The sequence below is a fragment of the Ranitomeya variabilis genome, chromosome 7, assembly GCF_051348905.1.
Source record: "Ranitomeya variabilis isolate aRanVar5 chromosome 7, aRanVar5.hap1, whole genome shotgun sequence".
Lineage (NCBI taxonomy): Eukaryota > Metazoa > Chordata > Amphibia > Anura > Dendrobatidae > Ranitomeya > Ranitomeya variabilis.
The window spans coordinates 181,144,541-181,160,482 of record NC_135238.1 but is presented as its reverse complement, the minus strand read 5'-3'; the positions used below and the strand labels follow the sequence as shown (position 1 = coordinate 181,160,482).

General features: G+C 39.1%; 1 protein-coding gene across 1 annotated transcript in view; it reads left to right on the top strand.

Annotated features, from left to right (window-relative positions):
• The first annotated feature begins 11,954 nt into the window (after positions 1-11,954).
• LOC143784304 (formimidoyltransferase-cyclodeaminase-like) overlaps positions 11,955-15,942 on the top strand; it is a 48,074-nt gene continuing 44,086 nt past the window's right edge. The window contains exons 1-3 of the mRNA XM_077272427.1: positions 11,955-12,091; positions 13,019-13,202; positions 13,390-13,518. Coding sequence (XP_077128542.1) covers positions 12,038-12,091; positions 13,019-13,202; positions 13,390-13,518 — 367 coding nt within the window. The 5' untranslated portion in view covers positions 11,955-12,037. The remainder of the gene's footprint in view (positions 12,092-13,018; positions 13,203-13,389; positions 13,519-15,942) is intronic.

Below are 15,942 nucleotides of genomic sequence, written 5' to 3'. Positions count from 1 at the left end.
AAAAAAAACGCAAAAAGATAGAGCATGTCCGGATTTTGTGCGGTATGCGTTTTTTTTACGGAAAAAAACGCATCATGTGCACAAAACATGCGGAATTCATTCTACATGATGGGATGCTTATTGTATGCGGTTTTTTTGCGGTTTTATAGCGTTTTTATCGGGAAAAACCGCGAAAAAAACGGAACGTGTGAACACAGCCTAAAATTCACAAAGTTGCATATAAATTATAGGCGAACATAAAATATCCCTCCAAAGAATTCCACATTTGTGGAAACATTTTACAACTTTTTTTAAAAGTCATACGTTATTATTCAGCTAAAAATATCTGGAAAGCCCAAACTCCACCCCCAAACATAAAAAACAAGCAAAGACATAGATAAAGACTTAAAATAAGACACGATTTAAAAGGAAGAATTTGACGTCATTAAGAAAAACAGGCTAAAGACACCAAAAACTATAGAAAAAAGGCACAAATGCAATAATGAATCAGGCCTGTTGTGTTATAACTTTTTTGGTTGTAAAAAGCACCAAGACTGGCATGCGAACCAACAATATCTTAGGCCGCTTTCACACATCAGTTTTTTGCCGTCAGGCTCAATCCGGCAGAGCAAAGGATCCGGAGTAAATTCTGAAAAACTGTTGCGACGGATCCGTTTTTTCATCCGTTTCTTCCTTTTTTTTATCCGTTTTACGACGGATTGCGATGTATCTGTTTTTTAAAAACACCCATGGGAGGCTCCCAAATTGTATCTGAGCATGCGCAGTTAAAAAAACAGAATCCGGCGCCGGATTCCGTCATGTGACGTCATTCTAGCAAACGCCGGATCTGGTGCTGTCCGGTTTTTCGCTGGAAACAAAAAAAACCTTTGTCCATTGTCTCCGGCTGTCGGATCAACAATTTTCGCTGGATCTGGTGAACAATGGATGAAACATGAGGCCATCCGTCGCTAATACAAGTCAATGGGAAAAAAAAGGACCCGGAGGCATCATTCCCGGATCCATTTTTTTCAAAATTCGCCGGATTGAGCCTGACGGCAAAAAACTGATGTGTGAAAGCAGCCTTAAAGTGGTTACTATTTCAGAAAGATCCGCGGCACCAGAGAATTCTCATAGGGATAAAACACAGCTTTTATTCTATTTTTAAAACCACATGGCAAAACTAAAAAAATGAGGCGGATGGTGCAACGTTTCAGCCGTAATAGGCCTTTTTCAGGCATTGTCTGGCTTGAAAAAGGCCTATTATGGCTGAAACGTGGTATCGTCTACCTCATTTTTTTACTTTTGCCATATGTTTTTAAAAATGGAATAAAAGCTGCGTTTTATCCCTATGAGGATTCGCTGGTGTCGCGGATCTTTCTGAAATCTTGTTGCCTCGGACCTTGTGGGGGGGGGGGGGTCACCCCAAGTCTGCACAGAGCGGCCATTAGTGCATGAGAAATATCCTCTGGATTCCTTAAATTCTTAAAGGGGTTTTCCGGGCAAGGCCAAGTTTTTGATAAGCACTGTAGCATGCCGAATATGTAACATTGAATTCACAAACTTATGGTGACGTGACAACCACTCAAGCAAGCAGAGCCAAATCTTAAGGGTATGTGTCCACGTTCAGGATTGCATCAGGATTTGGTCAGGATTTTCCATCAGTATTTGTAAGCCAAAACCAGGAGTGGAACAATCAGAGGAAAAGTATAATAGAAACATATGCTCCAGTTCTGCATTTATCACCCACTCCTGGTTTTGGCTTACAAATACTGATGGAAAATCCTGACCAAATCCTGATGCAATCCTGAACGTGGAGACATACCCTAACAGTGCATATATTACACGCTTTTAGGGCAGGTGCGGACGAGTGTACTTTTGATCTGAGTGCGATACGACAACACATTGGATCACACTTTTGACCAATGTTTTGCTTAGGGACCGTGCACACATCCGATTTAGAATCGGAGGAAAAAAAAAATCACTTTATGGCGGAGTTTAATCGAATATTTGGGTCGCACTCGGCCATGCAAGTCAATGAGTGTGTGGAAAACATCAGATTGCACTTGGATGACATCTGAGTGCAGTCCAATTTCCATACACTGACAGAATGGAGAAGATGGAGACTTTTTTTCTCCATATTCTCTTCATCCGACAGAATTGGATCACACTGTGATCACACTTTGATCAAACTTTGATTGATCCAATTTTCCCTGATGACAAAAAATCTGCTTGTCTGCGCCTGTCATTAGGATTAGTCTTAGGCCTCTTTCACACTTCAGTTGTTTGGCGTCAGTCTAAAACCGTCATTTTCCTCAAAAAACGGATCCGTTTTTTTTTTTCGACGGATCAGTTTTTTTCCCCATAGACTTGCATTAGCGACGGATTGTGACGGATGGTCGTCCGTTCCATCCGTCATGCGACGGATCCGTCAAAATTTAGCGGACGTCATCTAGACATTGACGGTCATTGCAACGTTTTTTGTCTCCGTTGAAATGACGGATCGCGACGGATCCATCGCGTCCGTCATTCCATAGAATGGCCACCTATGGGCGACGGATCCGTCGCGACCGTTATTTCGACGGATCCGTCGCCCCAATCCGTTTTTTCAATTTTTTTCAATTGCGCATGCTCCAAAAAGTATATACAACCCCCGAGTAACGGATCCGTCAAAAAACGGATCCGTTACATCCGTTTTTCCAACAATTGTGACGGATCCGTCGATCCGTCACTTTGTCGGAAGTGACTGACGCCAAACAACTGAAGTGTGAAAGAAGCCTTAGGCGAACTGAAGACCGCGCACACGAGGTAGATTTAAGGTGGTTTATTGAAGCCTACGCGTTTCAAGAGCTATCTTGCTCTCTTCTTCAGGGCATATAGTACAACACACAAATATGGGGTATATTTATACAAAAGGGAAGGGGAGGGGCCCCAAGGCCCTTGTATTATGATACATAAACACCTTTAAAACACATATTAATAACATATAAAAACATTACTCTTTATTATTTATAACCTAGGAACATTAATTGATATAAATAGAAAAAATAAATTTAAAATTTAAAAATATAAATAAGCCCTGAAAAAAAACACATAAGTAACCTAATGGGTATTCGAACCGGGGAACTTTGTATAATAATTCTATTGTTTAAGCTATTCTAGTCCTTGCGCCACAGAATACTGATAAGTTCTTTATTAATTTCTCTTGTGGAGATAAAAAAATCTGAAAATGATCTTATGGGCAAAAGAGCAAAATATTGCAGAAAAAAAAAAAAAAAAGAACAATATATGCTGTTATTAATTACTAAAAAATTGCATGGAGTAATTGTTATTATAAATTATATACAGTTAAAAAATATTAAAATTATTACAACATGAGTAGTACTAGAACCATCCCATGGGACCAAAAGAAAAATTGTTATTTGGAATGAGGCTCAATGATAGGAACCACACTTCAATTAGAGAATTTATTAAGTCACAGGAGGTCTGACATTACATTTAGCCCTTCAGGCTCCAGAGAATTCAAGGTATATATCCAAAAAACCTCTTTCTTATTGAGTGACTGTGTGCGATTAGGGACATGTGCAGGAACGTGATCAATGGGGTGAACATGAAATAGTGAAGGATTACTATTATGTGAGATGCTGAAGTGTTTGGAAAGACCATGTTTGAGATAACCTATTTTAATATTGTGTCGGTGGGAATTCATACGGAGGTGAAGTGGTTGTGTTGTCCTGCCAACATATATCTTGTTGCATGGACAAGTAATAATGTAAATAACATAGGAGGTAGTGCAGGTGAAATGGTGACTGATTGGAAAAGGGTAAGGAAAAGAGGAGTGTTTAAATGCTGTACTGGTATGTGCTATGATACCACAGCACAAACATTTCTTGTGAGAGCATTTGAATATACCTGGTTTTAGTGAAGAAGGTGATTTTTTTCGTTCATCAGGGAGTCTGCTAGGTGCCAGTTTATTTTTCAAGCTGGGTGCTCTCCTAAAGATAATTTTAGGATGTTGTGGCACCAGCTTTCCCAGTATATTATCCTCTCTTACTATGTGCCACAACTCATTGATGGATTTTTTAATGAATTTGTGGTCTGTGCTGAATGTGGTTACAAAACTACAGGTGTATTCTTCTGGGCTGGCTACAAGGTCAACTTTTTCTTTTTTTAGTAACAATTCTTGATTAAAATTCTTATAAACATGCTCAAGTGCTCTATTCACCAACTCTCTGGGGTATTTTTGTGCTAAAAACTTATTTTTTAAAATCTCAGATTGGTCCTTAAAATCACTATCAGAAGAACAATTTTTCCTAATACGCATGAACTGGCTTTTTGGAATGTTACAAAGCCATTTATCAAGATGGTTGCTATTATAATGAACATAGCTATTACTATCTACTTTTTTAAAAAAGTTTTTTGTATGAATCTCTCCATCCACAATGAAAAATGTCACATCTAGATAGTTAATGGCAGTTTTGTTAAAAACAGAAGTAAACTCAAGACCCCAGGGGTTGTTATTGAGCTCTGACATTAAAAATTCCGGAGGTTTAAAAGTTGTGTCCCAAATAAAAACAAGGTCATCAATATAACGTCCATAAAAAACCATGCAATCAATAAAAGCACTATTATAGATAAAAGAATTCTCAAAGTGACCCATAAATAAATTAGCATATGTAGGCGCTACCCGGGAACCCATCGCTGCACCACGTGTCTGGTGGTACAGTTCACCCAAAAAAGTAAAATAATTATTTTTTAAAATGAACTCCATTCCTGACATTAAAAACTGTTTTTGTTTATCCAATAATCTCGGATCTGTATTCATAAATAATTTCATACTTTCAAGTCCAATTTCATGTTTGATATTTGTATATAGGGAGCACACATCAACTGTAACAAATATATAACTGTCTTTCCATTTAATATTTCTAATGAGTTTGATCGCATGTGCAGAATCCTTGATATAGCTCCTCAATTGGGTAACATGTAACTGCATGATGCTATCTATATACCTGGATAGATTTGAGGTTAGGGAACCAATACCCGAGATAATGGGGCGACCAGGGGGATTTTTAAGGCTCTTGTGAATTTTGGGAATATGATACATAAATGGTACACTTGGATTTATTATAGAAAGATACTTGTTCTCATTCTCATTTAAGACACCACTGTCAAAGGCATCCTTAATCATGGAATTGTAAACTTTTTGCATTTCAGAAAAAGGGTCATTACTTATTTTGGAATAGAACTCATGGTCAGACAGAATGTTATAGGCTTCTTTAATATAGTCACCTCGGTCCTGCACCACTATACCACCACCCTTATCTGCAGCTTTAATGACTATCTCCATATTATTTTTAAGTTTTGAAAGAGAAGCTTTCTCACCTGGTGTTAAATTCCCACTTTTTTGTGGTTTTGCCTTGGAATTTTTTTCAATATTATTAAAATTTTTTAGTAGTAAATTAGAGAATGTTTCCAAATGAGGACCCTTACTGTCTGTCGGGTAAAATTTGCTTTGTCTTTTAACATCCAAATGTAACCCTGTGGTTTCAAGTGTATTAGAGAGTCCTTCATAGTCAGTAGTATTATGGACATGTTTTTTAATTTCATAATGTCTCTTTAAAGTGAGTTTTCTCACAAAACTGTGCACATCAAGAAATACCTCAAGATTCTTACTACCTGAATTAGGGCAGTATGAGAGACCTCTAGATAAAAGAGTTAAATCATTTGTAGTCAGTGCCAAGGAGGAGAGGTTAAAAACATTGTTAGGTGTTATTGAGGATCGTTTTTGCCTTTTTTCCTTCCCTTTTCCTCTTGACCCTCTATATTTACTTTTCTTTTTAATTGAGCCTTGTGAAAAAAATGAGGGATAGTTTTAGAATTGGTAGTACTATTTATATCAAGGGAGGAAATAGAGGTAGATGGAATTGAGTTATCAACCCTTGGAAGAAAAGGGACAGCTGCTGAGCATCCTGCTCCTGAATTGTCAATAATGACAGGTGTACACTTGATAGGGGCAGTTGCAGCCGGGGTGGTGTCAGATGTCTTATGTATTAGGTTTGTACTAATATTATTATTATTGTTGCCGATGTTTATGGTTACATCGTCTAAATAAATCAAAGGTTCTTCTGATACTGAAACTTCGTGAATGGACAGATTTAATAGATTCTCATCAATATCATTTTTACATACATCATTAGCATCAGCAGTTTTTATCTCTGGGTCAAAAAGCGGTAATGTGAAGGAAGCTGACTCCCTTCTGTTTTTTAACACTAATTCAGCTGATTCAGATAAGGGTTTGGAAATTTTGTTCTCAGCAGATTTCTCAAATTTTTCAATATTGCTGTCAATAACTTTGTTTAGATCTACAGTGTGATCATTAATGCTTTCCAAATTTTTATTATTATTATTCCTACTACAATTTTTTGTACCCCCTGGATGGGTTCCCCTTTGAGAATATTTGTTACTGTTAACAAAGGTGCGTGTATGATTATTAACCAATGACGGGGTTAATACGGCAGGTGTAACCTCCATACTTTCACCCTCACTATGAGTAGGTTCACTCAAAATAAGACCAAAATCAATTCGGTCTCTGGTCAGTTTTTTAGACCTCCTGATAATAGCATCATGTTCAATTTTAGTTACATTCGTAGAGATACTGGAATTAATATTTCTATATAAAGGATGATTATTAAACCTTAATAGTTAATTGCTGATTTTTTGCACCCTCATGGTTGCTTGTTCAGCAAGGAAGGTTCTTTTTTTATACAGGCAGCCTAAAATTCTGTGCATACAATCGGATAATATTGTGCTCCATTCATTATTTAAATCTTTGTCCGTGGGGAACGGACATCTAAGGTCTATACGTAATCCCCGTGGACATAAATGTTCATCTATATAAATATCAAGAAACCTTGCATCCAGACTTTGATGTATTTCTTCTTTAATGTTCTCCTCCAAGTTGTGGAACAATTTCTTCATAAGATTAGTATCTTCCTCCGAGAAATCCTGGGTAGTAATAGTGTCTGGTGGTATAGTAATTTTGGATCCGACTGTCTGCAGGATCAGACGTTCTCTAGACAAGAGACGGTGCTGGAAGTATTCCATTAGTGTGAGTGGATCACAGCAGGAGGCAGCACTGTAGATCTAAACAAAGTTATTGACAGCAATATTGAAAAATTTGAGAAATCTGCTGAGAACAAAATTTCCAAACCCTTATCTGAATCAGCTGAATTAGTGTTAAAAAACAGAAGGGAGTCAGCTTCCTTCACATTACCGCTTTTTGACCCAGAGATAAAAACTGCTGATGCTAATGATGTATGTAAAAATGATATTGATGAGAATCTATTAAATCTGTCCATTCACGAAGTTTCAGTATCAGAAGAACCTTTGATTTATTTAGACGATGTAACCATAAACATTGGCAACAATAATAATAATAATATTAGTACAAACCTAATACATAAGACATCTGACACCACCCCGGCTGCAACTGCCCCTATCAAGTGTACACCTGTCATTATTGACAATTCAGGAGCAGGATGCTCAGCAGCTGTCCCTTTTCTTCCAAGGGTTGATAACTCAATTCCATCTACCTCTATTTCCTCCCTTGATATAAATAGTACTACCAATTCTAAAACTATCCCTCATTTTTTTCACAAGGCTCAATTAAAAAGAAAAGTAAATATAGAGGGTCAAGAGGAAAAGGGAAGGAAAAAAGGCAAAAACGATCCTCAATAACACCTAACAATGTTTTTAACCTCTCCTCCTTGGCACTGACTACAAATGATTTAACTCTTTTATCTAGAGGTCTCTCATACTGCCCTAATTCAGGTAGTAAGAATCTTGAGGTATTTCTTGATGTGCACAGTTTTGTGAGAAAACTCACTTTAAAGAGACATTATGAAATTAAAAAACATGTCCATAATACTACTGACTATGAAGGACTCTCTAATACACTTGAAACCACAGGATTACATTTGGATGTTAAAAGACAAAGCAAATTTTACCCGACAGACAGTAAGGGTCCTCATTTGGAAACATTCTCTAATTTACTACTAAAAAAATTTAATAATATTGAAAAAAATTCCAAGGCAAAACCACAAAAAAGTGGGAATTTAACACCAGGTGAGAAAGCTTCTCTTTCAAAACTTAAAAATAATATGGAGATAGTCATTAAAGCTGCAGATAAGGGTGGTGGTATAGTGGTGCAGGACCGAGGTGACTATATTAAAGAAGCCTATAACATTCTGTCTGACCATGAGTTCTATTCCAAAATAAGTAATGACCCTTTTTCTGAAATGCAAAAAGTTTACAATTCCATGATTAAGGATGCCTTTGACAGTGGTGTCTTAAATGAGAATGAGAACAAGTATCTTTCTATAATAAATCCAAGTGTACCATTTATGTATCATATTCCCAAAATTCACAAGAGCCTTAAAAATCCCCCTGGTCGCCCCATTATCTCGGGTATTGGTTCCCTAACCTCAAATCTATCCAGGTATATAGATAGCATCATGCAGTTACATGTTACCCAATTGAGGAGCTATATCAAGGATTCTGCACATGCGATCAAACTCATTAGAAATATAAAATGGAAAGACAGTTATATATTTGTTACAGTTGATGTGTGCTCCCTATATACAAATATCAAACATGAAATTGGACTTGAAAGTATTAAATTATTTATGAATACAGATCCGAGATTATTGGATAAACAAAAACAGTTTTTAATGTCAGGAATGGAGTTCATTTTAAAAAATAATTATTTTACTTTTTTGGGTGAACTGTACCACCAGACACGTGGTGCAGCGATGGGTTCCCGGGTAGCGCCTACATATGCTAATTTATTTATGGGTCACTTTGAGAATTCTTTTATCTATAATAGTGCTTTTATTGATTGCATGGTTTTTTATGGACGTTATATTGATGATCTTGTTTTTATTTGGGACACAACTTTTAAACCTCCGGAATTTTTAATGTCAGAGCTCAATAACAACCCCTGGGGTCTTGAGTTTACTTCTGTTTTTAACAAAACTGCCATTAACTATCTAGATGTGACATTTTTCATTGTGGATGGAGAGATTCATACAAAAAACTTTTTTTAAAAAGTATATAGTAATAGCTATGTTCATTATAATAGCAACCATCTTGATAAATGGCTTTGTAACATTCCAAAAAGCCAGTTCATGCGTATTAGGAAAAATTGTTCTTCTGATAGTGATTTTAAGGACCAATCTGAGATTTTAAAAAATAAGTTTTTAGCACAAAAATACCCCAGAGAGTTGGTGAATAGAGCACTTGAACATGTTTATAAGAATTTTAATCAAGAATTGTTACTAAAAAAAGAAAAAGTTGACCTTGTAGCCAGCCCAGAAGAATACACCTGTAGTTTTGTAACCACATTCAGCACAGACCACAAATTCATTAAAAAATCCATCAATGAGTTGTGGCACATAGTAAGAGAGGATAATATACTGGGAAAGCTGGTGCCGCAACATCCTAAAATTATCTTTAGGAGAGCACCCAGCTTGAAAAATAAACTGGCACCTAGCAGACTCCCTGATGAACGAAAAAAATCACCTTCTTCACTAAAACCAGGTATATTCAAATGCTCTCACAAGAAATGTTTGTGCTGTGGTATCATAGCACATACCAGTACAGCATTTAAACACTCCTCTTTTCCTTACCCTTTTCCAATCAGTCACCATTTCACCTGCACTACCTCCTATGTTATTTACATTATTACTTGTCCATGCAACAAGATATATGTTGGCAGGACAACACAACCACTTCACCTCCGTATGAATTCCCACCGACACAATATTAAAATAGGTTATCTCAAACATGGTCTTTCCAAACACTTCAGCATCTCACATAATAGTAATCCTTCACTATTTCATGTTCACCCCATTGATCACGTTCCTGCACATGTCCCTAATCGCACACAGTCACTCAATAAGAAAGAGGTTTTTTGGATATATACCTTGAATTCTCTGGAGCCTGAAGGGCTAAATGTAATGTCAGACCTCCTGTGACTGAATAAATTCTCTAATTGAAGTGTGGTTCCTATCATTGAGCCTCATTCCAAATAACAATTTTTCTTTTGGTCCCATGGGATGGTTCTAGTACTACTCATGTTGTAATAATTTTAATATTTTTTAACTGTATATAATTTATAATAACAATTACTCCATGCAATTTTTTAGTAATTAATAACGGCATATATTGTTTTTTCTTTTTCTGCAATATTTTGCTCTTTTGCCCATAAGATCATTTTCAGATTTTTTTATCTCCACAAGAGAAATTAATAAAGAACTTATCAGTATTCTGTGGCGCAAGGACTAGAATAGCTTAAACAATAGAATTATTATACAAAGTTCCCCGGTTCGAATACCCATTAGGTTACTTATGTGTTTTTTTTCAGGGCTTATTTATATTTTTAAATTTTAAATTTATTTTTTCTATTTATATCAATTAATGTTCCTAGGTTATAAATAATAAAGAGTAATGTTTTTATATGTTATTAATATGTGTTTTAAAGGTGTTTATGTATCATAATACAAGGGCCTTGGGGCCCCTCCCCTTCCCTTTTGTATAAATATACCCCATATTTGTGTGTTGTACTATATGCCCTGAATAAGAGAGCAAGATAGCTCTTGAAACGCGTAGGCTTCAATAAACCACCTTAAATCTACCTCGTGTGCGCGGTCTTCAGTTCGCCTAAGACTATTACCTCCAGCATCCTTTTGGATTCTTGTGGAGACCTGCTGCTACGATTATGCCTTCTTGGGAGTTGTGACCTAGTTTCACAACTTCAATAGGTGAGCACATTCCCTACAAAGGATTGTATGTGTGTTTTTTAAACAGTGTGACACATTGGGGGCGCCTTGTCTTTTTTCTTTTGTCATTAGGATTAGGCATTCTACAGTACTTGCTGAAAATTTGGCCCAACCTAGAAACCTAGAAAACCCCTTTAAGCTTTAATGATGCTGTTATTTCAGGTCAGGAGGCGCATTGATTATGGACAAGAAATACGTCCGCTTTATGGTCATGGGAACTAGCCCTTGTATTCGGTCATTCTTGGAGGGAATTCCTTCTCTGATAGAGGTCCTTGTCCTTTCGCACTATATGAGCCTGGGTATAGGTATCGCCCATTAGCCTTATTTGCTTAGAGTGATTGCCCAACAACTGGTTAAACATTAAATGGGACCAGTTACCTTTGTCTGTCTGTACAGGACTCTTACTCCCAAATATTACTGTTTTGTAGAACGTGTTCTCTGACCTCTGCAGTGATCCAGAATACGCCACTCTCTGAGCTACACCTTGTCAGGCCATATTGAGAGTTGTAATATTAAAGGGGTCGTCCAGGCACAAAATACTGATGCGCTATCCAAAGAATATGTCATCAATATCAGATCTGTGGGGGTCCGAAACCTGGCACCCCCCGCTGATCAACTGCTCCAGCGGCGGACGGAAATATACACATGCACCTGAGCCACAAAAACCAGCTCCATGTAAGGCCTCATTCAGACGTCCACATTGTATCCTTTTTTTTCACAGATCCAACATGTACCCATTATAATTGGCGCTGCTATTCACAGGTCCATGCTTTTTAAAGGATTGTGTTTTCCTATAAAATACACTGAGACACATTTCCTTTTTTTTTCACGTGTGTGGAAACATAGCCTAATATGTAGCGGCGGCTGCCAGGTCCTGCAGAACAGCTTCTCGTCTTTTGCCAGTGTTGTTGTGATCAAATCATTTCAATAAATTTTAATAAATTAAATTTGACAAAGTTAAATTTTGCCAATAACATAAATGTTGCAAAGATAGTTTGATTGGCATACCATTACTATTGCATTTTATTGATTCCAAAATATTCATTAAATGATAACATAGACCTCTGTGAGGCGTCTGAAGGTTTTTCTCATCACGTGACTCCCATTGATTAGTTAATTTGTAACTGCTGCGTGTAGGACAACAAACAGCTCCTGAATCGCTCTGCAGACAGACAGACTGACAGCTCTCAGGGGAAGGACGGGTGAATGTGAGCGGAACTATGGCCAAACTTGTGGAATGTGTCCCAAATTTTTCAGAAGGAACAAGCAAAGAGGTAAAGGTGTTACTATTACAGCAATGTTTGGGACAGTCAGCACGTATCCTGCAAATTTTGGGCCATCTGTAAAACTCACTTTTTATCATAGTAGTCAGCGTGCCTTTTTATAGAGTGGACAGACAAAAGATATTTTTTGTATTTTTCTTTGCTGGAATTGGATGTAATTCTGATGCTATTGCTTTATATTAATTTTAGTAATATACTGTGCAGGAAAGAGGAAGCGCAGATAGTGTCTTATCTCACAATTTAAGAGCAGATTCGCCTGTAATGTAACTGCTCACCTGATGTAAAATGTTCACAAGCCTATAGTGCCGGCTGCTGCAGATCCACCGGTCAACATGCGACCGTAGGTGAATCGCTGCGGAACAAATTCTCCTATTCAGCGTTTTATATTAATTTTAAGAGGTTGTAACAAATGTCGTTCACTATTAACAAATTTGTGCAAAAAATGGCTCCTAAATATAAAAGGCTCTGCTTACATGCGGGTTAGGGCTCAGTTAGATGCCTGTTTTTCACATGTGAGATCTATTTATTTTATTTAACCAATTTGAACTCTTAACTAGTATAGTCTATGGGGTTGTTCGCATACATATTAATATATTTTTACAGACTGAAAGATACATGTGAAATTGTGGAGACTTGTTCAATATTGATTTGTTAGACTTGAATTGATGATTTTGATCTATGAAAAAAAAAAAAATTGGACTACACTTGGATGCCATCCAAGTGCAGACTGTTTTTCATGGGCTGCTAGATACCTTGTGTGGTTTTTTATTTTTTCTATCAAAGAAAGGCACACCTATCTGAGACCAGTTTTCTTGTATGTGTGAGGGGGAAAAAAACTGAATGAGCCTTTGCTTTCGTTCCATGGGGAAAGAGTATCCAGATTATTAAGTCCGCCCTTACAATCTTCCTGTTATCCAGACTGTTGATGCGCTGGCAGCAGCTATTTTTGCGACTGAAGGATGTCGATTGTTGGATGTGGACCCTGGAGCATCCACCAACAGAACGGTGTACACCTTCGTGGGTTCCCCAGAGGCAGTTGTTGAAGGGGCGCTGAATGCAGCACGCATTGCTTTTAAGATGATTGATATGAGCAAACACAAAGGTAAGTGTCTGCCTCCCTCATATTAACCTGTCATCTTTGGAAATATAGCAGGAGAGCATTATATTCCTCTTCTACTTTTTGAGGATTGACCACTGATTCTCAACTGGATTGAGATCTGGAGAGCTTCCTGCCCATTGACTTAATGTATACATAACTACATATTCCACACTTATGTCATTGCCATCAGGGGAGCATCCTCGTATGGGCGCTCTGGATGTGTGTCCATTTATTCCTGTCCGAAATGTGACCATGGCTGAATGTGTTTCCTGCGCAAACAACTTTGCTGAAAGACTAGCGAATGAGCTGCATGTCCCAGGTAAGAAATGGGCGTTTATAGCCCTTATTTCGGTGAAACTTTTTTGATTCCTATAAATAAATCATACGAAGTTTAGGGAAACCTAGTTCAGGAGGCCAACTTGGTAAAATAACAATCCTTTGCGCTATTTAGATATATATCTGATGATTGCCCTTAAACCAAAGTATTAGTGGCAACTCACACTCTCCACCGCTACAGGGCAAAGCGCCAGAATTGCAGGCTGTTATCTTTAGGCAGGGGGTCAATATACAGCCCCCAGCTGTCTGCTTTAGTAAGGCTGGATGTCAAAAATGGGGGGGGGGGGGGGGGGGGGTAGGATATTACTTTATCCAATAAGTTAAAAAATCTTCAGGATGTCCCACAGTAAGGGCCACAGCACGCTGTGACATGCCGTAACTAGTGTTGAGCGATACCGTCCGATACTTGAAAGTATTGGCCGATACCGGCAAAGTATCGGATCCAATCCGATACCGATACCCGATACCAATACAAGTCAATGGGACTCAAGTATCGGACGGTATTCCTGATGGTTCCCAGGGTCTGAAGGAGAGGAAACTCTCCTTCAGGCCCTGGGATCCATATTAATGTGTAAAAGAAAGAATTAAAATACAAAATATTGCTATACTCACCTCTCCGACGCAGCCTGGACCTCAGCCAGGGAACCGGCAGCGTTGTTTACTTAAAATTCGCGCTTTTCTTTCCTTACGTGAAGTCCCGGCTTGTGATTGGTCGCGTGCCGCCCATGTGGCAGCGACGCAACCAATCACAGCAAGCCGTGACGTAATTTCAGGTCATTCAGTATTTTAAAATTACGCTCCGGCTTTGTGATTGGTTGCGTCGCAGTCACATGGGCGACGCAACCAATCACAGCAAGCCGTGACGTAATTTCAGGTCCTTAAGGATTTTAAAATTACGTCCCGGCTTTGTGATTGGTTGCGTCGCAGTCACATGGGCGACGCAACCAATCACAAGCCGGGACGTCACGGGAGGCTGGACACGCGCGCATTTTAAAATGCAACCAATGCGACGCAACCAATCACAAAGCCGGGACGTAATTTTAAAATCCTTAAGGACCTGAAATTACGTCACGGCTTGCTGTGATTGGTTGCGTCGCCCATGTGACTGCGACGCAACCAATCACAAAGCCGGAGCGTAATTTTAAAATACTGAATGACCTGAAATTACGTCACGGCTTGCTGTGATTGGTTGCGTCGCCGCCACATGGGCGGCACGCGACCCATCACAAGCCGGGACTTCACGTAAGGAAGTAAACGCGCGAATTTTAAACAAAAAACGCTGCCGCTTCCCTCGGTGAGGTCCAGGCTGCGTCGGAGAGGTGAGTATAGCAATATTTTTTATTTTAATTCTCTCTTTTACACATTTTTACATTAATGTTGTTTCGATACCGATACCCGATACCACAAAAGTATCGGATCTCGGTATCGGAATTCCGATACCCGCAAGCATCGGCCGATACTTGCGGTATCGGAATGCTCAACACTAGCCGTAACTGAATTCAGTGAGGGGATGGAGTGGGGCAAATTCTTCCACGTTGTGGAGTTTTATAAACAAAATCTCTAATAGATTCAGGTGACCTTTTTAAGGCGCCATTCCCATTTGCTTCTCGTTAGTCTTTCAACCAATACCTTCGCCTCCAACTTAACATCGCAAAATTGGTCGACCAAAATCTTGATCTTTTTAAAAAGGAGAAAAATTACTCTCGGACCCATGTATTACCATGGTTATTTGCCAGGTATAACCCAGATTTACCAGCAGAAATATGTTCTCAACAAAGAAAATGTGTGGTGCCCCTGAAGGTTCAGTCACCACAGAGGTACTGCACCTCAGCCAGAGGTGTGGTACTCCGCTCTCGGGTAAGGAGGGGGCACTACCCGAGACCCACACTAGCATCAAACACCACTCCCGGCCAGGGGATAAGGGTGGACCCTATTGAGGGAGGGCCCCATCTCAGGCTGGAGGGTGAACTAGGTAGAGGGTGTGGGTGGAGAGAGAGTTGAAGGTGGAGTGAGTCAGTAAGGAGTGGAGGAGAGCAGACGTGGAGCGAGAAGCTCCTGAGAGAAGGAAGGAAGGGGTCCTAGGGGCCAGGGAAGTGAGGAATCCACCCTGGGTGCCCGAATCCATGCTGACCGTAGTCGGGTGGAAGGACCAGGTCACAGTGGGGGGACCAGCTCCCAGACTAGTGGAGGAACTACAAGACTCGGCTAGCAAGCCGGAGGCTGTGGTATCTGTGTGTGGATGTGGCTGGCACATACATTCACTGAAAAGGCAGCCATATAGGATCAAGGGGACCAGGAGGATGTCACCTGACAGGATCCGAGGCTGCTGGCTTGGAACACTGTATGAGGCGCAGGGCAGGAGGGTGAAGCCAGCTCAAAGAGACGGCCAGGGAAGGAGCATAAGAAA